We start from the raw sequence: 27,794 nt of genomic DNA, 5'->3' as shown, positions 1-27,794 counted from the left end.
TGCCAAGCTACACAATATAGTGCCATTTATGGATAAGTGTTTCTTAATAGCACACTCATAACATTTGCACTTTCGTTTGATGATTCTCGATTTTGAAAAAAATATCTGTATTATGATTATTATAAGTTGGGCAGCTTCCTTTTGCAAAACAGCAAGCAGTAGATTATTTTCAAAGATATGGAATCTTACCAGCAAAACAAGTGTGTATTAATAAATCCAATATGATCTTCTGAATGTGGGTGACAAAACAGTAATAGATTTGGAACAATTATCTGAGGGAAGTTTGTACTCATAGACTCCAACAGAAGCGTAGCTAGGGTTTTCAGCCCCTTGGGGACAACTGAAGATTTTGCACCGTTTTCTGTGTGACAAGAATGGAAAACATTTCATTCTAAAATTGCATAACATCAAGTTGGGGCCTCCTGGATGCTGCGCCCGGGGACAGTTGTCCTTCCTTGCTCCACCGTAGCTGTGCCACTGGACTCCAAACAGAACTCTAAATAAAATTAGAAGGCCTAAAAAAATAGTTGAAATTGCTGAAAGCCTTTTTATCAAGTGTAGTAATGAAGTGGTTCAAATTGATTATTAAATAAAGATTCTGATTGTCTATTAAATAAAGTAGCTTCAGTTCCTTCAGAATTCTGCAGGAATAATTGGCACAACTTTGGCGAGATCTCCAACAGGTTTCATGGTTTGATATTAGCCTATTTTCATGGTGGTTGAGATAACCATTTAAATATAATAGAGATAACCATTGTTATTTTACATTTATAAATTTGTATTAATTCACATTTTATCTTTATGCATTTAACTTGTTTATTATCATTTGAAGGTGGCCACAGATGTCCGTATGTGGTTGAGAGAGCAGTCTGTTGTTTTGAAATGCTTACTTTTATCTTTTGTCCGAATATGTTGTGAGAGGGCCAAAAAGTAAGTTATAAGTCATGTCTTTCTTTATTAATACATTACACATAACACAAGCAATGCTTTACTACTGTTGTAAAGATTTTATCTGTATAGTTATTTTACATTTTCTTCTGTTTGCAATGTTTCCGGCATTTGAGGCTGAATTCATTTTGCGTTTGATTTAAATATTCATTTTTTTAAGTATGATATTTTTTTCCATAATTATATATTGCTCTTTTCTGCTTAATTATGTAACTGAATATTTTATCTTTAGATTGCATCTCATTATATTAGTATTGTTCTTCACATATTGTTTAATGAGTATTGTATGCAGTGTTTTGTCATTTTCTATTTAAATATAACTAAAAGCATGTTTCCAACTTGAATGTCACATCTTATTTTCAGTTGTCAGAAAATGCATAATGATTGAGCATTTTAGCTATTATTTTGTGAATTAAAAATAATCGATTATAATTACTGTGTGCTCATGCTTTGAAACTGTTACTGTTATAATGATGAACTTTAAATTATTTAATAATTTTAAGTCACTTCTGTATTTTTTTGCTGTGTGCTCAGAACGTCAGATAAATTACTGATATTTAACTGATGGATACCATAGCATTTCTTCTATCAGTCAAGCAAACTGACACTTGCTGTGAAGTCTGGGTTGAAATCATTATGAAAATGCAGTGTATTTTGTTGTAAAATGAGCTCTGCAATAAGCATACCTTTGTCTTTCAACTGTGTAAACAAAACATAAAAAGGCTCAATTTTTATAGTTTTTCCATTCTTTTAATGTGTGTACCATTTTCTTGTATCTATTCACTTCCTTTTCCAATCTGCTACTGTTACCCATCCAGTGGCCAAAGTCATCAGCTACCTTCTTCATTGCCGTGTCCAGTCTCTTGATTGCCACAATTTTTTTATTCTATTGCTGTAGCCTTCTTTCGCTTCTTGACCATTCTTTCTGTATTTGCATAAGTTGCTAATTCTTAACATCACAGCAATATTTGTCAAATTAGACACATACACATGAGCAATAACAGATGATAAACTGATTCGAATACAATGATAAACTGCACTGCACTGAATGACAGACACGTGACTTATAGTATAGATGATACATAGTCAAGAACTACAACAAAAAAGGACTATATTTGTAGCATGTATCTGGCTGCCATTTGATGCTTTATTTTTGTGATGATATGTCAGATAAACAAAATTCTATTGTAAATCATTACTATTCATTTTTTTAAGTGTATATCTATATAATATATAGTATAGTATCTTATATAATTCACAATTAACTTTATATGTATACATATATTATGTACATGATTAATTTGATAAAAACAAATGGTTGTTTTATTTGTTTTAGTGAAATTGATATACTCATGCCAGGTTATACGCATCTTCAGCGGGCACAACCAATAAGATGGGGACACTGGCTCCTTAGGTAGAAAACTATGCAGTCAGTTTTGATTTTTATGTTGTAAATTACTGGTATTTGCTTTAGATGTATTACATATAACTTTCAGAACATACTCTTCTGTGCTCAAAATTTTGATAGATTTTTTTTTTTTTTTTTTTTTTTAAATTCTTACTTTCATGTGATTGATTGCTTAAATAATTGTACAAAGCTCTTAAAAACTGTCTGCCTAGAAGGAAACATTTAAATGTTGTGCTGGATATTTTCTTCTGGTTCTTCTGGAGGAAAATCAATTCATCTTTATCTTATATACAAAATACAGAGACAATCACTTAAGTTCGTATTCAGCCATTCCATTCTTCCACTGGCAAATGAATTTGGAATGAAACTATTTCATTCCTAGTTTCAAGATTTAGCCACTTGTGGATAATTTTCTAATTGTTACATTAAAGTTGGTAACTCATTTCTAACAAAATGGTTTGAATATTCAGCAATATGATGCCAAGTAATTTTTTATTAAAATATGATTTTTTTTAGCCAAAAGGGGTTTTAGCCTAGAAGAACTGTTAGTCTCACAATAGGATTTTGCATTGAATCACTAGAAGTGTTGTATCACTTTTCAAATTGTTGCCACCGAATATTATTGTCCTGTATTATATTTAAAGTAATTAAATAATGAAGAATCTACATGAATGTATGTACGTTTCTCGCACTGTAAAAAAAAACAATGGTACCTAGAGCCATCAAATTTTGAATAACTTAGTCTTTTATGCAACTATGAGAACCTGGAAGCCTGAATTTGTTTCATTTTCTATTTCATATTTTGTAAAACCATAAGGAATGTTTGATTAACAAGCTTAACAATTTGAAAGCAAGGAGTGGGCACACTGAACAGATAGAAAAAATATTTTTATATCTAGTGCACGAGACTGTCTATCGGAAATTTTTAAGTTATGCTGTTTTTAAATATTTTTAGCCAACAGAAACATTAACCCAAATGCTCTTGACTTTTATGTGTGTGTAAATGGGGAAAATGCCGCTTTGGGCATAGTATAAAATCTGAAACCTTTCAGATTTTTTTATATTTTGTCTCAAATTAGTCCTGTTTCTAAAATTTTTTATGTTGGCATGAATACAGAGACAGCAATATTCTCCTTCCACAACATTCTGCTTGAGAGATATTGTGGGGGATGACTTGTTAAGTAGTGTTAGGCTGTTCCTTTGGGTTAGGTGGAAAATGTATGTTTAGTCTCTTTCTTGATATCTTTAGTTTCATGCTTTTTGTGATTTTAATATGATGTTAAGTGCTATTTTCTTTTCTTATCTCAATAAATGGGGATATTTTATACATTAAGAGCAAAAGGGGGAAAAAAACATCAGTATCAAATTCAGCACAGGTATGAGAACAATGTAGTTTATTGCATCTCCATAAATCAAATAATTTAAATACAAGGGTGTGTGTTTACTGGCCATTAATGAAATGGTGCCAAAATACAAATGATCATTTCATTTTTGATATTTCTTTAATAAATTCAACTACTCCCACTTCATACAAATCAAATTGTTAACATATAATAATTCAATATCCATACATAAACATCTAATAATAAGCAGATAACATAGTTCGGTTAAAAATAAATATTAAAACAGTTACAGGTCAATCAAAATCGTAAAAACAACCTTGTATTTAGCGTAGGTATAATGAAACACTCAATCGATTGAGTGTTTCATTTTATCTACGCTAAATACAAGGTTGTTTTTACGATTTTGATTGTCACATTAGCGTGTTTCTCTTCTAGTCTAGTTACAGGTCAGTTACATTCTGCTACCATGTTTCAAGAATGACAAGCAAAAGTGTGCGGCCAACACAGGGCATTGAATAGATGTAAATTAATTACAAGAGGTGTGAAAGTAAACATACTGCCACCCTATTAGGCCCAGTTCTGATATATGTAAGTTTATTTGTAGTCTTTTTGAAGACAACAGTTTTAGTTTTGACCATGGCTGTGCAAACTAATCCAGCTTTGCCAGAATGGACGTTGATGACATGCCCTAAAGCCCAGGTTAAAGGTAGAGATCTATCTTTCAGGACAAGAACCACAATGTTGATCTTCAAGTTAGGTTTGGTGTGCTGCCACTTCGATCGCTGCTGAAGAGAAATCAAATATTTGCTATTTCAGCGACTCCCAAATCCATGTTGAAGGTTCTGAATAAGTTCCCACGTAGAACTCATTGTGCAAGCAGGTAGATGTTTGTCTGGAATGGATGTGAAAGTATCACCTGTAATAAAACGTGATGGGTTAAGCATTAATAGAGTCAATATCAAAATTTTTCACGTAAGTGGACACGAATTCAAAATAACCTCAGTCTGGACAAGTAGTGTTGGCATCTTTTCATAGGTCAAAAGAGTCTCTTTCAATACACTTTTCAGATGAAATTTCACTGAGAGAATTCCAACTTCCCATATTTCTGTGAAGTATGGTATAAATTGCCATTCAATTGATGACTGGCTGATTATGTCGCATACAGAGAAGACCGAATGTGATTTAGTTCATAGTTTTTGGCATGCTTCCAAAATATTGGTATCATAGTTACTGTAAATGCTGTATGGTGCATTAAGTGAAATGAAGCATTAAGTGCAGCAGTAAACGAGTCTGCCGTCAGATCATTGGCTGCACATCTTTAGTTGACAAGCAAACAAACAAAGCTGTTTAACCTTTTGTTTTAGAACTATGACCGTTATTGAATTTAAGTGTAAAAGGACCAGCATAGTCCAAATGTGAAAAAAATGTTGTTCCAAAATCACACAATGCTCAGGTAAGATACCCATCAGTTGCAGAGCTGAGGCAGCTTTAAATCGATAACATAATAAATAAGCAGTGGTTAATACAACTGTGTATCAGTCTTTTTCCCCCAATTATCCTGTAGAATTGCCTGATGAGGTGGGATAACAAAGAAGGACCGGCATGAAAGTAAATAATATGATGTTCCTTCAGTAGTAAGTCAGTAAATTTATGTTGAGAAGAAAGTATTACAGGATGTTTGGTGTTAAATGCTAAAGATGAATGTTGAAGACTTCCTCCTACCCATAAGAGAATGCAGAGGGCTGTTCTTGGGTAAATCTGTCTTGCCCTTAATACATTAAAAATCGTTCTGGAAATAAAAACTCTTTAGAATAATAATAATTCTTTAGAATAATAGAGATTCATTAGAATTCCAACGAATAATGATCTTTTCTGCTATTTGAAACTCTAGGAATGTTAATGGTATAAGACAGTTGGAATGAATACTGCTACTCAAAATGTTTTTAATATTAATATTCTTAACAATAAATCATTAGCAGTAAGCCAGAAAGCAAACAATCTTACAACAAGATGAATAGTGTTCAAATAAATTAACCAACAAATCATTCAAATCGCATATGTGAGAAATTAAAATAGGACCAGATCTTTCTCCAGCCTTTACTTTGGTATCATCTTCAGATCTTAATTCATATATAGTCCTGTTTTTCTCATCGTGATGGAGCCATGGTCGACCATCCCACCACAAAGTACATGTCAGTAGAAATTGAAGTTCAATACCCTGACATGCAGTGTCTGCAGGATTTTTCTTTAGAAGGAACAGGATTCCAATGTTTAATAAGTATCATTTTTATGATTGAAGTGTTCTATTTGCAACTAAAGTTTTTCGCTTATATGGATGAGCGGATAGCCAAGATAGAATTGCTTTAAATTCCATCCAAGCATAAATTTCAAAATTAAACTTTTTTAAAGTGTTCAAAAGAGATTGAATTAATCTGGTCCACAAATATGCTGCAAAAAGTTCTAATCAAGGAATAGCTACTTGTTTTTTCTACATCCTATCTGTTAGATAAATTATCAGTAATCGCAGTCATATGATCTAACTGCTCATATTCATACATAAAATCTGTGTTTCTAATTTGGGATTGTCTTTGAATTTTCATTCCATGGAATGCAACCTAGAAATTGCTAGGGGTTTCAAATCACCCACCTTTAGATGTGTTTGATGAATTGGAAGTTTTTAAAAAAATCTTCCGAGTTAAAAGAATAAGTGTTTTGAAAATGTGATTCAGAAAATTGTTATTAATTCAGTTCTCACTTCACAGTAATGCAAAAATGCGTAAAACCTCAAAATATCTCCATTAAAAATTTTAAAATACAGAAAAACAATTTTGACAATTAAAGTTCTGTGCAAAAACAAGCAATTTGACTTGCAGGCAACAAGGCAGATTTTTCGGTGCACAAAACTAAAAGTTTATTTCTGGTCCCATTTGGCAAAGAGACACCGAATTTGGTGCAGAAACTGACTGAATTCATTATTCTGCTAAGTTTCAAATGTAAACAAGTACGGCTGCTATGGCAAACAAAAATTAGGCTTAGCTGCACTTAAACAAGTTTTAAATTATTGATAATTCCACAGTTGCATGCAGATTAACTAAAGGCATAAAAACCTTAACCAGAAGATAAGAATAACATAATTCAATCATTTTTAAAGCAAAAAAATGCACAATTGACCAATATATAAGAATAAAAAAACAACTCACCGAGCCGAGTAACAGATTGAGTATTTTGGTGCATCCGATTGCAACCAAAAAGGGAGGAGCACAACTACATGTTATAGCAGCCCTATACACAAAATTTCAAGTTACTCGTTACTGAAGCTACTCGTTTTTAAGTTATTCAAGATACATACGTATGTATTTACAGAGGTGACGAAAAAATCTCTTCTGAATCCATTTTAAATGTTTTATAATCCGTTTGGGGAAAAAGAGTCCTTTATTCTTTCCTTACATACAGATGTCATGCAAAAAAATCGTTAAATTTCATTCGATAGCGGGCAAAATGGATGTTTTCTTTGAAATATGACAACCGAAATTTTTTGTGATTACAATACTTCCTGTACTTTGTACAAGAAAGTAAAATAGTCAACTCCTAAAATCAAATCAGTTTCTGTGTGGTGAACAAAATTTGGATACGCTAACATAATTAATTTGATATAAACTATATGCTTTATATTAACAGCTTGTTCCTGCAATGGCAATATTGATCTGCCCAAAATATATGTGTTAACATCAATTGTTTTGCTATTTAACCTTGATCCCATTTTTAAACTAATCAAGCTATGAGTCTTGGTGGCTGGCACTCCACCAATTCCATGAAGTGGTAACCTATGATTTCTTCATTTCGATCCTAATATTTGAATAGCTCGTTTCGAAATAAATGAGGATTTACTCCCTGAATGCAATAATAATTTAATTTTGATAATTTCGCCATTTGAGGAAAATGCAAGAATGAGAACCATAGGTAGAATCGCTGAATAGCAATTTTGAACTATATTACTCACAACATGACCTTGTCTCCTGCATTATGCCTTCAAAATCCTCTCTGAAGTGCTTTCATTTTTAGTTGGTGCTTTTAAAAGCTGTTCGTTGTTAGCTTTAGTATCTTCTTGGAACAAACATATGTTTTTCAATGCATGCATGTGTTTTTGAATTACACAAATTTCATTTTAACTGAGAATTACAGTTTTTGATGAGATGGGAATTTAAGCATAAAAAAACAGAATCCTTGGTTTCTCAAACGTTTTAGAACTAACATTACTCCTTTTATAAATGACTTTAGTTTTTGCTTCTTTATTAATAATAATTTCGAGAGAAGAATACATTACATTTAAAAATTCAAAAAATGATTGCAATGTAGGAAAATCTTTTTCTGTTGTTTTCTGTGCCCATAAATTTCAAGTTTTCTAGTCTACCTTTTGAGGCCATATAAATATTAACCATGTTTTCCTAGAGGTTGCTTTGTCACCAAGAGCTTATAAACTATTTTTAACTTCATCCAAAATATCAGCTAATTGCCATAAATTAACATTATCTACCTGTGAAATACATTTTTGATCCTGAAATGTTTTTATTTACGATTTATGTCTTTTTATCATACCTAGCGAGCAATAAATAATGATATATATAGCGAGTAGTGATATATATATAGCATCGATTTTTTTGTTGAAATTTTGATCTGTGATTGAAAACATCCTGAATCCTTTGATCTGTGAAAAACATCCACATTGCTAAGCTTACATAAGGTGGCATGGATTAGATTAATTTTAAGATGACGCATTTTAGATTCCTCTATTATAAACAGTTTGTAATTTTAGGACAAGAAGGGGAAGTAGCCAAATTAAAATGGGGAATAAAAATAATTATCGCCATGTTAAAATCAATATTTTTATTTCATATTTTATATCTTAACACTAACACACATGCACATATATATATGTGTGTATCCACATTTTATTTTAGCTATCTTTATAAATTAACGTCAATTAATTCAAAATAAAAAGATCTACAACAAAATATATTAGCATTTACAGTTGTGGTCGCATATACTTAGTGAGTAACAAATTTGATTAAATAAAAATTCTCAATAAAATTATTAAGTAAAATCTTTTAAATAGTAAATTTATAAGTAAAAAATGCCTAATACTATAAAACATGTAAAAAATAAATAGAAATAAATAAGAACATAAATTTGCAAGAATACAAAGTATTTGAGAATTATCTAAATTTTTAACATCAGAACACTTAAAAAAGCACTTTCTTAATTTAAAGTATGTTAATATTTATAACTTATTGCCTCATTACAAAAATTGTTTTAAATTGCTATCATTGTTTAGTTAATTCAAACTTCTTTTTGAAACCAAATATACTTTATGCATTTTTTATTTGTCAGTTTTGCTTGGTATTTTCATAATGATGCAGACAAACTTGAAGATATTATTTCAAGAATGAATATAAGTCCACTTGGAAGGTATTAGTCCTTTTTCATGCAATTTTTATAGTGATAAATTTATTTGATAAATTTATAAAGAAGGTTAATGCTGTTTTTGTTACAGTGGAGCACTGGCTGGAAACCCATTCCCCATTGACAGAGATTTCTTGGCCAAAGGTAAACAAAAGTAAAAATAAAAATAAAATAAAATAAAATAAAATTACATTAAAAAACATTTATCCAGTATTTGATTAAGTTCTTTCCACCCTAAAAATTTGTTATTTGTATATACTTGGCTCATAAACTGTTACAGGATTTCTAGAAAAACATTGACAGTCTTGAACAATATATAAATTTTCCGTCATATTTACATCTGAATTCACTTAAACAAATATGGTCAGTTATATGGTCTTTATTATTTTCTCTCTATCCTTTATTATTATCTTTTATGAAGATGAAGAAGAAAATAATTCTATTTCTTACATTTTCTTAACAGTTAAAAAAAATAGAGCATTATCCAAAAGTTAGTGAAATTTTTAAAATATTTATATTTCACTAATTTTCTATTATTACAACCAGTGATATGCTATCAATGGATAGTTCCCTAACATTCTAAGGATTAACACTGTCAAATATATATTTTACCCAATATTTAAAAGAATAAAAAAGAACACCATTTTAACTCTTTGGAGACAATTATAGCTATTTAAGTAAAGTTGGATTTTCACATGAATGGGAGGAGCTCAGGTTCCATAAACTTTATACAAGGAAAAACTTGTTTATGTTGTTAACTACTGGTGATATGTCCTAAGAAATTTTAACTTTCTTGTTATTCTGTAAACACATTTAATTTAACTTTCAGTATTGTATTCCTTCTGAAAGTGTTCTTGAGATGAAAAAGAAATCAAAATAAAACACATTGGCCCAGTAATTCCAGATTTAAATTACCCAGCAATACAAAAAAACTAGTCTCTACGCAAGGGACATTATGGAGCATGACCTCTGAAATTGTTAGGAGAATATGCTGATCAGTTGTGAGCATCAAAACCCTGTGATCTTAAGTACCTATCTCCATGTTTTTTTAATGATACATTTTCAAAAGAAATCAAAAATGATTAAGAAAGGTAAATCTATTTCATGTATTCTTCCTTGTACAAACACGAAACAGTACATCTGTTGCTCCAAACTGGAATATTATTTATTTCAAAATGATTAAGGATATGCAAACTAAGAAGTAGTGATGGACAACTTCGGTACATTCTTGTACCCGGTACGAGAGTAACGGGTACAGACAAGTACCCGGTACAAAATACCCGTTACTCAAGTAACCATTACTTTGAAAAGTACCAAAAACCGATTTCAAGTACCGAGTACCCAAGTAACGATTTGGAGTACCGAAGTAACAAAATACCGGAGTAACGGTTTGCTGTACCAGAGTACCCTAGTAACGGTTTACTTTACCGGAGTACCCTAGTAACGATTTGGAGTACCGAAGTACGCAGTTAACGATTTTGCGCACTGAAGGAACTCTGCCACGTCACCACGTGTTTTATTTTATCTGTACGGAGTAAGATTTTGAATATCAGAAAACATGTCAGCTACGGAAGGGTCTGAGGAGCAGACCATTCATGGACACAAGGAACGCATATCACCATTTCACAAATACAACCAGATACTACTGTCCTCGTACCAAAACCGAAGTGAGCTGAACCCTCATCGATCCTCCAGTAACGAATACCAAAATACCGAGAAGAGACACATATTTTCGTTACAAAGTAACGAATACCAAAAAGCACCCGTTTCGGTACAGAAGTAACGAATACCGAAAAGTATCCGTTTCGGTACAGAAGTAATGAATACCAAAAAGTGCCCGTTTCGGTACAGAAGTAACGAATACCGAAAAGTACCCGTTTCGGTACAGAAGTAATGAATACCGAAAAGTACCGATTTCGGTACTGAAGTAACGGGTACTTGGATGTACCGATTTTCAGTACCCGTTACAAAATACCCGGTTCGGTAGTACCGATTCATCACTACTAAGAAGGAATCTTGTTTTGCTAAACTTTTGTTTTTTTGAAATAAAAATATTTTAAATTAATTAACTATTTTTATGCTATCCATCAGATTGTAAATAATTTACTTATTACTCGAATTATTATTATTTATTGTGGTCTAACATAATTAAATGAGTGAATTTATGATTTTTTGGCAAGATAGTAGGGTGCTTTGTGTTAAAAGGCAAGTTAGTTTCCTGCAGTCTACCACCTATTCTAATTACTTGAGATTCATTTAAAAGGGTACATGAAAATTTTAACTGACTATTTTTACCTACTTCCCTTTCCTTACTTATTTCCTTGAATTCTTCAGGAAAATCTTGCTGTTGTACAGTGCAAAGTCCAAAATTCGAACTCGTCGGGACTTCAGCGATTCCGGATTATCGATTTTTCCGGATATTAAATCATCAATTTAAATCTGGTAAAATGGCATGCAGAAATTATACAATTAAAAATATGAAATAAAGAACAATTATGATCTAAAGGGTATCAAAATTTACAAAAAAAAGGCTTAATATTTATTTGTTTACTTTATTGAACATTTCTTACAATATAAGTTGTTAAAGTTGCTTCCACAAAAAATTCAAAAAGTTTCTTTTTCTTTTTTTTTTTTTTTTTTTATGTCATATACAGTTGACTTTCCAACGCCATACTCCTCGTATAATTTTGAGACGGATATGCTTTTATCCATTTTTTGCAGCAATTCCACTTTTTGTTTAATGAATATCGAAACATGGTTTTGCTTTATAAATCCTTTGACAGCTTCAGAACTGGAAATTCTTTTCAACATAATTGAAAGTTCAAGCTTAGTTTTTATAAAATTGCCGTAATAATAACAGTCTGCAAAAAATAATAAGCTGGAACAAATTAGAAGATTAGGGAGCAGCGCAGTCTGCTACATTAACTGAAATATCTTAGAATCAGTAAAGCTAATTTTAGCCTAGCTTAATAGCATCCGTTATACATTATTGGCTGTGTATCACAAGATAGGTGACGAAAGCCAAGTTGTTTCACTAAATTTTGTCTTGCTCCTATTGCGTACTGAATTAAGCCTGAATTGTGTTAGTCTAGTTATTTACTATACCTATGTTTATTTCTTGCACATGCTGAAAACTAATCTGAGTCCTGAATAAATAAACTCTCACATATACTTATGGCTTTATCTTGTGTTGGCGCTCAATACCACCTGGTGCAGTCTCTACGGGTCCGAAATTCTGCTACAAAGCGCTCCCCTAAGTTCTAAATTTTCACTGCGCTTAAACTTTGGATCCCAGTGCTTTCCTTTAAAACCATAAAAAACTGCTCATCCCTTAATTTTGCTGCTCGGTGCTTCCCCAATTTAAAAAACTTTCGTCATCCCTAAATTCTGCCGTCCAGTGCTGACATATTCTGCTGCCGCTTTTGTGTTTATGGTGAGTAACATATCAGTTATTTTTAATTAAAATAACACTAAATAAAATCTTTTGGCTATGAGTTTCATTAACAAATTTTAGCATATGAAAAAAAATTTTTTTTTCAATTTTTCCTCGTCAACATTTTTTAGAGCATTTAAAAATTTATAATCATCGCCAAGCGTAATGTTAGCATAAAAGGTTGCCATACTCTTGTTATTTAATTACTAATATGAAACAAAGTTTAGACATCACTGCAGGATGAGTTATTACTGAAGCTGCAATGTATTGATAAACATGCGGTAATGAAGACTAATTTTACCTACTTCGCTTTCCTTACTTATGCCCTTGAAATCTTCAGGAAAGCTTTGCTGTTGTACTAAGGAAAGCAATTTCCTTTTACTTTATGAAACCTCCTCCATTGTCAGAGTACATAGTTGTTTTTCCTTGGATCTACAATTTCTTATATATCTTAAAACATAAGTAAAAACATTAATTAATTTAGCATAACAATTAGTACTACTAAAAACATAATCCAAAAGAATTACAGTTACTATCAAATTTATATCAGAAATAAATTTCAGTTCATGCACATAGTTCTCGTTTTATTTTTCCAAGTTGTTATTAACACTGTTATAGTTAATAACCTGTTGATGCAGTAAATTTGGTCCTTGATACTATAAAGAGTTATCAACAATAAATATTTTCTGGAGCGTTATCGAAAATATTCTCAGATCCCAGGAAATTAGGTCAACAGTATTGTCTTTGGTTCTGACATGTTGCCAGGAAAAATCGTTAGTTAGCTCTTGGATACGAGCTACTCTATTTGACACGAATACATTTAGAAGATGAGTAGATGTAGCAATCCAGGTTAACACTATTGTTGAATCTGTGTACAGAATAACATTGTTAATTTGTAAACTCAAAGATGTTTTTACCTTACACATAAGTTTAGAAAAGAGCTCTGCTACATACAACTCTAGACGAGGAATGGTCAATAGGTGATATTTGAGATTTGTTGCAAAACAAAGTAACTTTAACTTCGCTAGTTTCAGAGGCACAGTGCAGGTAAATAACTCCACCATATTCAAACTTTAAACATCAGCAAAACAGTGGAGCTCAGTTTGTTTAGTTGATTTTATTAGAGTTTTACGAGGGATATTGCTTTGTCTTAACTCTGGTAAAGCACTTTGAAATGTCTCCCACTCTTGTTGCTGTTTGAAAGGAAGTGTATCATCCTGCTCTAGATGTAAAAGCCACAGCCTTTGCAGAAACATCTTAGCACACATGATTACAGGTCCTAGGAAACCTAAAAGATAAAACAGTTTAGCAATATCTGCCAAAACTGAATGTTTAATACAGATGTTAGATGAACTAGACATAGTAAAAGAGTCTTCTTCTGGATTCCATCTTAATCCTAGAGTTTTTATGGTGCCTTGTGAAGATTCTTCAAAATGATACTCTTGTTTTTCAAATGGAACTTGTTCTAGAAGAATTCCTTCGTTTGAGCACCACTTGTGCGATTCCGTTTTTTCAGATTGTAGTATGGCTATTAACTGTTGTTGCAATTCTATAGCAGAGGTGACATCCTTTGCACTAGACAAAATGTCATCAACATAAAAATCATTGAGTGTCATTTCAGAAGCTAATGGGTACTTATCCTTTTTGTCTATGGCTAATTGCCTCAAAACTCTTGTTGCTAAAAAAAGGTGCTGATTTTGTTCTGTATGTTACGGTGAGTAATTGATAAAGTTTAAATGCATCATTTTTCGTATTTTTCCAAAGAATGTACTGAAGTTTACATTGCTCAAGATTTATACAAATCTGCCGATAGACTTTGCATATATCAGCAGTGAAAGCCACCTTGTGTTTTCTAAATCGTAGCAGGATAGAGAACAGCAGTCGCGCTACACCTCCGTTCATCAAGCAGTCGTTTAATGAAAAACCAGACGTGAAGGTGCTGAAGTGTCAAATACCACTCGTAAATTTATTGTACTGCTCTCTGCTGTATAGGCACCATGATGGGGCATTATGTATTTAGGAGTTTCCAACACATTCTTCATTTTTTGCATATGCCCTAATGCTTCATATTAACTTATGAATTCACAGTACGTCTTAGATATGTCAAGAATTTTCTTTAGTCTCTTCCATAAATTGTCTAACCATTGTGTGGCCAGTTGTGAAGAGTCACCCAACTGTGCATCTTGCTTTAATTGTAGAGTCACTACAAATCTACCCTTGATATACCGATGATGGGTTTTTCCAAAATGATCCTCACATTCTACCTTATTTTTTTATTTTGAGAGATTCTGTAACAGCCTGAGTTTCCCAAAAAGACTTGATTAGCGAATTTAAGTCTTCAACTTTCATAAATCTACACTGAATCTTATTTTTTGAATTTGAATTGTCAAAATTTACTCCATTTTTTTGGACAATCCATGTATGTGACCTAACATACATAGTAATATTTATTTCTATCAGCCATATAACATTTTATGTAGATAACAGATAATGCTTTGTGATAAATAATTTTTGCATTCAATTGTTATTTAGAAATAATACATTAAATCTTAAGCATTTACAGTTATATATTTTATAGTGTTTGCTATAATATAATTGAATCTTATCTGTATCACATAAAAGTACATCAACTTTCATAATAAAAGAATTTTGTATTTTTTCCTTTGAGATTCCTTTCCAAAATTGACTCTTTAACATGAAAATCTAAAATTTAATGTTACATTCATAACCAAAAAGTGTTGCTTTTCACCATAAAATATGTTAAATGTAAATATAAATGTTTCTATTAATGTTGCAGTCTCATAATCATGCTTTTCTTTAATAGAGCTTGGTTTTTCTGGTTGCATTCCAAACAGTTTAGTTGCTGTCAGTGATAGAGATTTCATAGGTATGTAAATTTCATGTTACTCCTAAGCTGATTGTTGATTTAATTAAGACATAGAATGCAAGAGCTTACCTGCCAAAGGCAGGATGTCTTCAGGCAAGTTTTTTTTTTTTTTTTTTTTTTTTTTTTTTAAGGCAAACCAGCTTGATTTAGGTTACTCATGGAAATAGTTACAAAAATTCCATGCAGCTATTTGCAGCAAAGAACCTGGGATGAATTGTCTTGTATTTGGCTTTGACATCATCCATTGATAGGTGAAAGTAAGTGTATTTCAGTATGGAAACAGCATAGCACAATATGTACTTGTATAAACAGATATGCCAAAAATACTTTTTTTTTTTTACCCCCAGAAAAGAAAGATTTATTTTCAGAAATGTATGTAACCCTTGCATTTTTTGTTCAGATTTAAGCATTTTGTAAACTCCATCCCCAAATTTAAGTAAATAAAAAGAACTCCAAAGTTTTCTTTTTAATTTTTTATTTTATTTACTATGATTGTTATATTTATGATATTTCAAGACTTTTCACTGGAATAATGATGGCTGTTTTTATAAGAAGGCTAAAATTTTGTCCAGTTGTATTAATTGTAAAAAAGGTTAGTTTTAAATATGTTCTTGGCCCATAGATGACGCCACTGTTTTTTTATATTCTATAACTGTGCACTCCAATAAAACTTCACTTGTGTTCATGTTGTGTGTTATTTATTCTCATGCATGCAAGTATCCACTCTCTGCTATATTGAGTTTCTAATAGGTTATGGGCCCAGGCCAGATTAAGAAATGAGGATAAATAATCTAATGACTAGTTAAGTTTGTTTGTTTATTTAATTCTATTTGTAAATTTTTAGAATTACTTCAACCAGAATTGACTACATGGTTATGTTAGGAATAGCCAAAGCACATGGTTGCAAAAGCTTAACTAGTACAAATATTTTTTACTGTTAATTATTTGGGCAAATGTTTCTTTGAGAATAAAATTAATTCAATAGAAAATTTATTTGAATTTATCTCAAATTATAATTTTTTTGTCTCTTGTTGATTAAAGTTAAAAAAAAGAAAAATGCCAGGGTGAGAAGGTTCATTTAGTCACAAACAATTGAGTGGGAGGGAAAATTACATGGATTGGAAATTTTCCATGAAAATGCATCTTATTAAATTGGATTTATGGGCTTATGTAGAGGGTACAAAAGAAGATCCAGTAAAGGATACCAAAGCTCTGTCATATATAGTTGAAGGGGTACAAGATCTGAAATTAATAATTAAAAATCTTCATTCCTTCCTTGAACATAATGAATTTGCTAAGAATGCCATAAGACTTCTACATACATTAAAGAATGTTACTTTGTGGAATCTGATTAAAGTCGTGGATGAAAATTTTAGCTGTTTACAAATCATCAAAGACCTAATTATTGACTTCTGCAATTATAAACTAAAAAATAGCAATTTTTTTCACAAAAGACTGTTTTGTACGGTACAATTCAAACACCCTTCTTATGATCAACTAAAAATACCTAACATTTTTAAAAAATATCAACACTTGCTTCCTGAACAACAACTCTGAATTAAGCCCTGCTTTAAATTTGAAAAGAACTTAGGTCAACTCGTCATCAACCACCACAAGATTCAAGAAAATAGCATGTGTCATTGGCAACAGCCTTTTTACCAAAAATATGTCGATCCTTTCCACCAACATGTTATAACAGGAGATCTTAACATCATTGAAGGCTTAGAATTACGAGACCGTTTACAACTTGGCACCAAATTTCGTCCTACTTTTAGTATCAATAAACATTTTTGCCTCAGACAATTCAATCAAGATCTTGATAAATTTATCATGTTAGTTAGTAATAAATCCAGTTTACCTACTACCACTTTTCTTGAATGGAAAGCTGCACTGATTACAGAATTTCAACATTCACTCTTGAAGGCACCTTCTTTCTACTCTCTACACAATAAGAAATGACTCTTTGATCTAATCAACAAACTGCAAGATAATTTTATCATTACAAAAATTGACAAAGCTAGCAACAATTTTAGTGTTCTTTGAAAAAAGTTTTACTTCGACCTTCTGCACAAAGAACTAAATAGTAATGGCACTTACCAAAAAATTACCACCAACACCAAAATTCTTATCAATAAATTTAACGCACTACATAAAAGACTTAAGATAATCCACGGAACTATAATAACAGATTTGCAAATCTCTATGCCCTTCCAAAATTTCATAAGTCACCTATTAAATTCAGGTTCATTGCCAATAGTACCTAAAGTTATCTGAAAGAAATAGATTATCTTTTTGCAAAAAAACTTCGTTTAATACGTGACTTGATTAATAACTATGATTTTCAAGATCTGCATTGCAACTGGATGATTTCAAGTAACGAACTCGTAATTAAGACAATTAATTCAATTAAAATTGACCATATACAATGCTACGATTTCGAAAACCTTTATACTACTTTACCGCTTGAAGAAATTTATACCAGCTTACTTGCTCTACCAGATATAATACCTCAGATTTCTACAATAATTAATAACGAAAAATGGCAACTTTATCTTACGAGCATGGTTTTCAATAATTATATTCTCTTTAACAATAGCATCTTCAAACAAATTCAAGGGATCCCAATGGAGGGAAATTTTTCGACCTCCGTCTGCAAATTATTCCTTTTCACAAGAGAATTGACATTTGTCCGATCTCTGAACATAGCAGAACATAAATTTTATCAACACATTTATCATTACATTGATGATATCATAGCCTTTAACAACCATAACAAAATAGAAGCAGCTAATATCTACCCAACTAGCTTAAAGCTAAATAAAACAAATAACGTGCAAAATAATGTAGTATACCTTGACCTTAATATCTTTGATTACAATTTTATTAAAGTCTACGACAAGAGGAGAGAATTCACTTTTTCTACACTGAAGTTAACAAACTGGAATTCTAATATTTCCAAAAGAATCATCATTAACACTATTTTTTCACAGCTTCTTAGAATAAAAAGGATCTGTAATACTACAGAACACTTACAAGAAGAAATACTTCTTGTAAGTGTTCTGTAGTATTACTTCGTCACAATTTTGAAAAACAACCAAATTCCTCAAAAAATAATTAAAAATACTTTTAAAAAAGCTAGCATTAGCCTTACCAATTTTTACAATTTTTACCAAAAATTTCATTATCCAAAACAAATTAATGAAATTTTTTGCTTAAAGCATACCGGACGGCAAATGATGGATGGCTAATTCAGATTATCGAATGTAAAAATTGTATAAATGTACAGTTAATTGTACAAACATTTTCTTTCCTCCAAAGATTTTGGCACTTTACTTTAATACTATATGTAATAGTTTTAAATTACTTAGAAGGCCAAACTCTGCATTTATTAACAAATCGGGTCTTTTAATTTTTTATAGTAGCTTGACAGCCCTCTAGCTTGAAGAATGACGACTTTTATTAACAAATGATTTTTTTCCAATTTACACTTTCTTTTGAGGCCAAAAATAGGTAATTTTAGCTGAATTAGCCATTTTCACTTATTTTTAACAGTTTTGTTCTTACAACTTGACTGACGCCATTTTGTGTTCTTTCCATGTGTTTTCTCATCTGTCACCCCCTTCTGTAAAAAAAAGGAGGGACAAGACTTCCCGCCAACTTACAATCTCAGCCCATTGGCCTCTTCAGATTTTATAGCTTCGCACGACGTTGTCGCATTACGATAAGGAAGGTTGGCTTAGGCAAGAATGGATTATGTGCCCTTTTCCAAAAATATTTCGAAAGCTGAGGACGGAACCTCTCAGGTCAGTTTTTTCATTTCTATTGTCTAGGTTTTTGGTCCTAATAAGACCCTGCGATGTTTTTTTTACTTACAAAATTGATTACATTTTTATTTGTTTACAGCACCATTCTTCTAATAAAAGTTACATTTCTTTAAGGTTTAAAGGACCAGCCCGTACGTTGTTGTGATTTTTTACTAATAGCAGACCGCTATTTATTTTATTTTATTATTTTTCTACTTTGATTTTTATTTTTATTTTACTTGCTCGGAATTATAATAGCTTTTGACACCTTAATGTGTTTTTCAGCGGACGCGTCGGGAAAAAGGAACAGAGCAGTGGAGCTACGAAAAAGGATTTATTCCAAAAAATTTTTTCCGGAAATACTCATGTTCTTTTATGAAAATTTTTTCGCATTAAACAAGAGCTTCAATGGTCTGTTTTGGTCAAACGCGTAATGGTATTTAACCTATTTCGTAAAACAGTTTTTTTCCCTTGAAAAGCCAACTGAGTGTACGAGTGGGTTAATTTACCATTTTTCCGCTATTTAATTATTGTTTATTGTAAATTGTATTGATGCATTTTGTGTCTTCATTTTAATTTTAATTTTAATTTTTGTATAGGCATTTTATATATTGGCAATTTTTAATTTTAATTTTTTATGTTTAGGCATTTTATATATATTGACATTTTATAATCTATGTTTTTATACCTTCCTTATATTTATATATTTTTTTTTTCCATTGATCTATTTTTCATGTGAGTTAACCTTTCACAACGGTCAGATTAATTAATTTTATAGTGCATTAGCAAGTCTTCCAGCACTAAATTTGGCAGTTTTATCGCGTATTTACAGTTTTTCCAGACAAATTTCTTATTATTTGTGTAGTACTGTGTTACAATATTTCGTGGAGCTACAACTCCTGGTAACTTTTTAGCAAGTTCACAGCAATGTTCCTACCTACTGCTATTCTTTCAAATTATTTTCAATGATATAAGGGATTTAACAAGTGGAAAGGAAGCTTGGAAAGTATTAGCTGAAACATATGAGGATAAGGGAATCACAAGAAAGGTTTCAATAATTAAAACATTAGTGAATACCCGTTATACTGATTGTAAGGATATGTCTGACTATTTACATAGGGCCATTTCAGCTTATCAGCAGTTAAAATCTACTGGTGTTAAACCTGATGAAGAATTAATTGCAGGAATAATTTTAGCTAATTTACCTGATAGGTTTGAACCTCTTATAATGGCTTTGAAAAATTGTGGTGAGGCAATAACAGTTGACAATGTTAAAAATCGCTTGTTAGCCGAAGATTCAAAACCCCTAGTCAATGAAAGTAAGGAATATGCATTTGTTAATAAAAATATTGGAGGCAAAATGCACTTTAAAGGAAAATGTTTTAAATGTAATTTGTTTGGCCACAAAAGCTTCGATTGTCAGAAGTCACCTCTCAAAAAGGATAGATATAATGAAAACAAGTTTAACAAAAAGTCTAATGTTGGATTAAAACATAAAAAAGGGGAAGAAGCTTATGTAGTGGAAATTAGTGTAGCTAATTCTAATCCGCATCCCAATATTTGGTACATGGATTCTTGTGCTTCTTACCACATGACTCCACGTAAAGAATTATTAGATGATTATCAGGTTGCTAGTATTCATCAAATAAAAACAGGAAGTTCAGTAATAGAAGTAGGGGGTAAGGGTAAATAACTTTCGTCTTATCTAGAAATAAAAAAAGAGAGTCTGTAACTTTTAGTAAGGTTTTACACGTTCCGAAGTTAACAGCCAATTTGCTGTCCATTAAGTATTTAAATAAAGTATTTGGAATGGTTAGTACTTTTACAAGTGAAAAATGTTTTGTGTATGATGGTAAACATTTAGTTGCTACTGGAACAGGTATGGGAGATAATTTGTATTCTCTTGATTTATGTAATGAGTGGGCTTTAATTACTGATAAAAATATTTCAAATGAATTATTGCATAAAAGAGTGGGCCATTTAAGTGAAGGAGGAATGACCAGATTAAAAGATATGGTCGAAGGTTTTACATTTAACGGAAAATTGTTAAATTGTGTGTCGTGCATTAAAGGCAAAATGCATAGACAACCATTTCCCAAGGGAAAAGCTAAGCGTGCAAAAGAGTTATTAGGCATAGTACACAGTGACCTGTGTGGGCCTATGAATGTTACATCAGTTGGTGGTTCTTGCTATTTTATTAGTTTTACTGATGATTTGTCGCGAATGACTTTTGTTTATTTTTTGAAAAATAAATCTGAAGTTTTTGAAAAATTCAAAATTTTTCAAGCATTTGTTGAAAGGCAAACTGGCAAATCAATCAAAATCTTACACTCAGATAATGATACTGAGTATGTAAACAATGAGATGGATAACTATTTAGCATCAAATGGAATTCAGCATCAAAAATCTATTCCATTTACACCAGAGCAAATGGGTGTAGCTGAACGTAGTAACAGAACTCTTGTAGAGCAAGCACGATCAATGTTGGTGGAGGCTCACCTTGATCAAAATTATTGGGCTGAAGCAGTGCAGACTGCAAATCACTGTAAAAATATATCTCCAACTATTGCAGTTACAGGTATGACCCCTTATGAAAAATGGTATGGGTATAAGCCAAATTTAGAATACTTGAGAGTATTTGGATGTCGTGCATTTGCTCACATTCCAAAACAAAAATGTAAAAAGTGGGATATAAAAGCAAAGGAATTAATGCTTGTTGGGTACTGTCAGGATAGAAAAGGCTATCGATTAATAGATCCCAAAACTCGTGAAATAATAAATGCACGAGATGTACAATCTTTGGAAAATGAAATGTACTACAAAAAGGCAAGTAATATGCCAAAATTCTATGATGAAGCCTCATTCAGTGGGAGCGTGATTACGACATTTTCAGATACTGAGAATGCAATAGCTGGTGATCAAAATGGTGAATTGGAAGGGATGGTTAATGATAATACTCAGTCTGATCATGAATTAGTTAATGCTAGTATTAAATCTAATCACGATGAACATAATACTGCTCAAAATGATAGCCATGATAACAGTAGTGTAGTTGATGAGCTACCTATATTGACTAGAAACAGAAAACTTAGATTCCCAAATAGTTATCAGGACTTTGACACACACAGGATGCCAGAAATGCCAATGCCAAATTTAAATCGAATGTGCTTTGTTAAAGCTTTGGCAGCAGCAACAAATGGTGTGTATTCTGAACCGAAAACCATTGATGAAGCATTAAGGGGCAATGATGCAAACCATTGGAAGGATTCTATATGTGAGACTATATTAGGCCATATTAAAAACAAAACATGGGAAATAACAGATAAACCTTATGATAAGAACATTGTAGAATGTAAATGGGTTTTCAAAATTAAATGTAATTCAGTAGGCAAGATTGAAAGATATAAAACACGTTTAGTTGCTAAGGGCTGTTCTCAGATTGAGGGAATAGATTATACTGAAACATTTGAACCAGTTGTCCGATATGTAACATTAAGCATTTTATTAGCTTATGCAGCTATATATGATTGAGAAATTGACCAAATGGATGCTGTAATGGCTTTTGTACAGGGAACTCTAAATGAAGACATTTATATGAAAATTCCAGACGGTTTCAGTGAATTTTACAAGCAAAACTTAAAGGGAAAGGTCCTAAAATTAAACAAAGCATTAGATGGTTTAAAGCAGAGTGGTAGACTATGGTACCAACTGTTAGAAAAGGGTTTAATAGAAATGGGACTGATGCAAAGTTCTTTTGATAGTTGTGTCTATATTAAAATAAATGAAAATAAAGATCTTGTTATTGTTACTATTTATGTTGATGACTTACTCATTTTTAGTAATAACATAGAACTTAAAAATTGGGTAAAACAATAACTTAAAGAAAAATTTGAAATGAAAGACTTGGGACCAGCAAATTATTGCTTAGGAATTAAAATTGAACGAGATAGAACTAAAGGGTTCATTAGCCTTAGTCAAACTCAGTATGTAGAGAGTATGCTTTGCAAATATAATATGCATGAATCTCATGGTGTAAAAACACCATTAGACCAAAATCAAGTGTTATCTAAACTGCAGATACCAACTAGTGAGGAACGAAAGCTACCTGTTCCTTATCAGGCTGCCATTGGGAGTCTTCTTTATGCAGCTCAAGCAACACGGCCAGATATAACTTATGCTGTGAATTTCCTTAGCCAGTTCTCCAATAATCTGGCAAGGGTTCACTGGAATGCTGTCAAGCGCATCATGCGGTATCTTCGAGCTACTACAGATGCTACATTGTCTTTTTCAAAGGACTATAGTGCTGATGTCCTTGGTTACAGCGACTCAAACTATGGAGGTGATGCTGGGGATCGACGATCAACCACCGGATATGTTTTCCTCATCGGACGTGGTGCAGTGTCATGGTGTAGTAAGCGTCAACCAACTATTGCAACTAGTACAACAGAAGCCGAATATATGGCTCTTTCTGCAGCTACAAAAGAAGCCATATGGCTCAACAAAATTGTTAAAGAACTTGGGATTATTACTGCAAAGCCAGTATTATTATACTGCGATAACAACAGTGCTATTAATCTCAGCAAAAATAGTGTGTATCATGGTAGATCAAAGCATATTGATATACAACATCATTTCGTGTGAGAAGCTGTGAAACTTCAGCACATTGACGAACAATATAAGACTACTAATGATATGATTGCAGACTTTTTGACAAAAAATGTAAACAGTGCAAAACATGAAATGTGTGCAAAAATGATGGGTTTAAAATGAAGACCAATGTAATGTAATGTTTTATTATATGTATGTGGGCTGATGTAATTTCTCATTGTATTTAATTAGGATGATATTTAAACTTAAAGTAGGAGTGTAAAAAAGGTTAGCTTTAAATATGTTTTTGGCCCATAGATGGTGCCACTGTTTTTTATATTCTATAACTGTGCACTCCAATAAAACTTCACTTGTGTTCCAAACTCCCAACAGGTATGTTGTGTATTATTTATTCTCATGCATGCAAGTAACCACTCTCTGCTATATTGAGTTTCTAATATTAATCAAAACTATTTTTCTGTTAATTTTCTTTTAAGATTTATCAACAATCATTTTCAGTATTTTCCCTTTGTTTAGATTAATAGCCTGATCATTGGCCATAGCTGTAATTTATTGTTTACTTGGGACATGACTTCAAACACTTTGTGAGTTTATGAATATTCATGGCTGTTTAGTTTGATGAATTCCTATTCAAGAAATATTAAAGAATCATTGTCTACTTAAGTCTTCTTGGTAATTTATATTGTATTAGAAATCAGATATGGTAGTACCTTAGTATATGTCATTAAACTCTTCCAGATCTATGGATGAACTTTTCCAGTAAGAAATAAAGGGATATAATTGAATCCATTCTCATAGAATAATCCTATTCTTGTTATTTTAATACTGCAAATAATGCAAATGCTGTGGATGAAATATATATTGTACATAAATGAAGCACTTTACATGATATTGTGCATAAATATTTTTCTACTATAGTATACAAATGAAAAGCAATTTTTTAACATCTTTGGTCTTTGTTTGGTAATCGATTTCACCCCCATACCAATGTTAGCTGATTTAACAGTGTCTTTGTTTCTCCATAGTCATGGACATTTTTATACTTGGCATATGGTATGCAATAGTCAAGTCTCGGATATGCAGGCCATTTTCATGCTTATCAACAATCTCTTTTCTCACCTCCATGGTGATCCTAGCAATTTTCATTTTTCTTCTATAGGCAGAATGATGGACGTACAGTTTGGAGGAAGGAATAACATGGATACATTATCTTTCATTAAAACTTTAAGTGAAATATGAGCTGAACAGTTATCTACAATCAGGACAATTTTTGCATCTTGAGGTAAACCAACCGAATTAAAATTTTCCTGAGCCTCAGGTATGAGATGATTTTCAAACCATACATTAATGCTTGTGTCATTCATGCTCAAGCTATTCGTGCTCCTGTTATATATCATGCAAGAATTTTATTTGCATGATATATAACAGGAAAATCTTTACTCCTTTAAATGCTCGAGCTCGTGTATTTTTTCCCAATTATGAAAAGTTTAAACTTGTGAATTCCTGCAGCAAATGCACATGCTAAAAATATTAGTCTAACTTTGGGATCTTTGACACCAGCTGGAGCCTTTTCTGTAGAGGTTATCAAAGTATTTTGTGAAATTATCAAAGTATTTTTCAAAGTAATGCTATATTAACTAAAATCTGCTATATTAACTAAAATATATTGCCAGTGTAGCGGTCATGTGTTTTGGCGAAGCTTCGGTAGTTTTCGGCGAAGCTTGCCCATGTTGCCATCTATTAACATCTGTGAGAAGTGTCGTATCGCAGGAGCGGGACCAGAACCTGTGTCGGTTATTTACAAGTTATTACAAGTAGAATTCTTTACCACTAGCCCAAAAGAGCTCCGTTGCGCTAGTTTCAAGAACTCCAAATTTGCGAGCATTGAATTGTTCTGAAGATCGTTACACACTCCCCGGCTAAGCATCTATGATGTGATATGAGGAGAAGCCCTTTTATTAGCATGGGTGTCACCATTAGATTGTGGGGTAGAGCGTGTGACGTAGTTCGTCATTTGTCCTCAGTGGAGGGAAGAGTCTATAATTCTCCGGGTCACCAATGTAGGGATCACGTAGTTTTGTGAAGCATTGGTAGTTGCTTGCTCGTGTCGCCATCTATTAACATCAGTGAGAGGTGCTGCATTGCATGACCGAAGACACAACCTTCTACATCATGTCCAGGTCACCAATGTAGCGATCACATGTTTCGGCGAAACTTTGGTAGTTTTCAGCAAAGCTTGCTCATGTCGCCATCTATTAACACCGGTAAGAAGTGTAGCATTGCAGGAGTGGGACTGAACAGGGTTGGTTATTTATGAGTAGAATTTTATGAGTAGAGCCAAAAGAGCTCCGTTGTGCTAGTTTCAAGAATTCTGACTCTTCCAAAGTTGCGAGAGTTGAATTGTTCTGGAGATCGCTACACCAGAAAAGACCAATTTCATCAGCGTTGTAAATTTGTCCTGGAGATAATGTTTCATAATTAATGAGTTCAATGAATTCATTTGCAAATAGCTCAGCAGCTTCAGCTGAAACTTTTTTACCCAAAATTTTTAATTGCATTATACTGTGACGATTTTAAAATTTGGTTAACTTAGCCGTCGAATATGGATTTTCAGCTTTTAAGTTCATTTCTTCATAAAAATTTTACTTGAGCTATTATCATTGGGCCCATCAATGGCATGCCCTCGCTGCATCTTTGTCTGACAATTCAATTGTCACTTTGTCATGATCGTTAATTTTAGCATAGCGAATAATTTTTCTGTTATTCATTTAGAGTGAAGTGTCGGAATCCACAAAAAATTCATAAAGTTGCCTTTTCCATTATTTCATATGCTTTTGCTTTGTAAATGCTGTTGCAGCTCCTGAATTAGAAGCTCTTTTCAACAAAATGGAAAATTCAAACTTTAGTTTTTCATAAAATTACTGTAATCATAACAGCCTGCAAAAAATAATAAGCCAAATCAAATCAGAAAGTTAAGGAACAGCACAATCTGCTATATTAACTAAAATTCTTTTTAATCAGGAAAGTATCATTTTATCCTAGTCTAACAGCATCCACTATACATTATTGGCTATGTAGCATGAGATTGACGACAAAAGACAAAATGTTCCATTAAATTTTGTTTTGCTAATATTGCGCACTGAGACAGTTAAGCCTGAATTGCATTAATTTAGTTATTTATTATACTTATGTTTAATTTGTGCACATGCTTAAGGCTTATCTGGATCCTGAATAAATAAATTGCCACATATACTTAAGCTTACTGAGGGCCGTCGCTAGATATTTTGCCACCTGATGCAGTCTCTGTGGGTCCTAAATTCGGCTACTAAGTGTCTCCCTACGTTCTAAATTTTTGTCGCCCCTAAATTTTGGGTCCCAGAGCTTTCCCTAAAATTTTATCATCCCTTAATTTTGTTACTCAGTGCTTCTCTAAATTCCAAAAATTTTATCTTCTCTAAATTCTGCTGCTTGATGCAGCCGTACGAGTTCCGATGCTCTTCTGTGCTTGTGTGAATAAAAAAATCAGTTTTCTTAATTCAAATACCACTAAATATAATTTTTTGGCCTGTCAGTATCATTAACAAAATCTATTTTTAGCATATGGAAAGAAATTTTTGTTAAATTTTTCCTTGTCAGCATTTAACTTAAATCTATAATCATCGCCAAGCATAATGTCAACGTAAAAGGTTTACATACTCTTTGTTATTCAATTGCTAATACAAGAAAAATTGTTTAGGCATTGCTGCATGAGTCATTATTTAAGTTGTCATGTGTTGATAAGCATACAGTGATGAAGGCAAAATATAATTAATTATGATTCTCTAGGTTGGCATCAGGGATATAAAATATTAGTATTTGTAAAATCAAAGATGTTTCTACGTAGAAAGTTTCAGTTTGAGATGTA

General features: G+C 32.1%; 1 protein-coding gene across 12 annotated transcripts in view; it reads left to right on the top strand.

Annotated features, from left to right (window-relative positions):
- Argl (Argininosuccinate lyase) overlaps positions 1-27,794 on the top strand; it is a 147,069-nt gene that overhangs the window by 86,753 nt on the left and 32,522 nt on the right. For 11 of the 12 annotated variants that reach the window (XM_085817229.1, XM_085817228.1, XM_085817226.1 and 8 more), the window contains 5 exons: positions 833-930; positions 2,285-2,362; positions 9,088-9,165; positions 9,251-9,303; positions 15,417-15,479. In XM_085817229.1, the coding sequence (XP_085673355.1) occupies positions 833-930; positions 2,285-2,362; positions 9,088-9,165; positions 9,251-9,303; positions 15,417-15,479 (370 nt within the window). The remainder of the gene's footprint in view (positions 1-832; positions 931-2,284; positions 2,363-9,087; positions 9,166-9,250; positions 9,304-15,416; positions 15,480-27,794) is intronic. The other variant, XM_085817227.1, reaches the window with a different exon arrangement.

This window comes from Stegodyphus dumicola, chromosome 5 (assembly GCF_044657685.1).
Source record: "Stegodyphus dumicola isolate Sdum_Otavi_A_Nest chromosome 5, ASM4465768v1".
Lineage (NCBI taxonomy): Eukaryota > Metazoa > Arthropoda > Arachnida > Araneae > Eresidae > Stegodyphus > Stegodyphus dumicola.
This window is presented reverse-complemented; position numbering and strand designations above follow the sequence as displayed.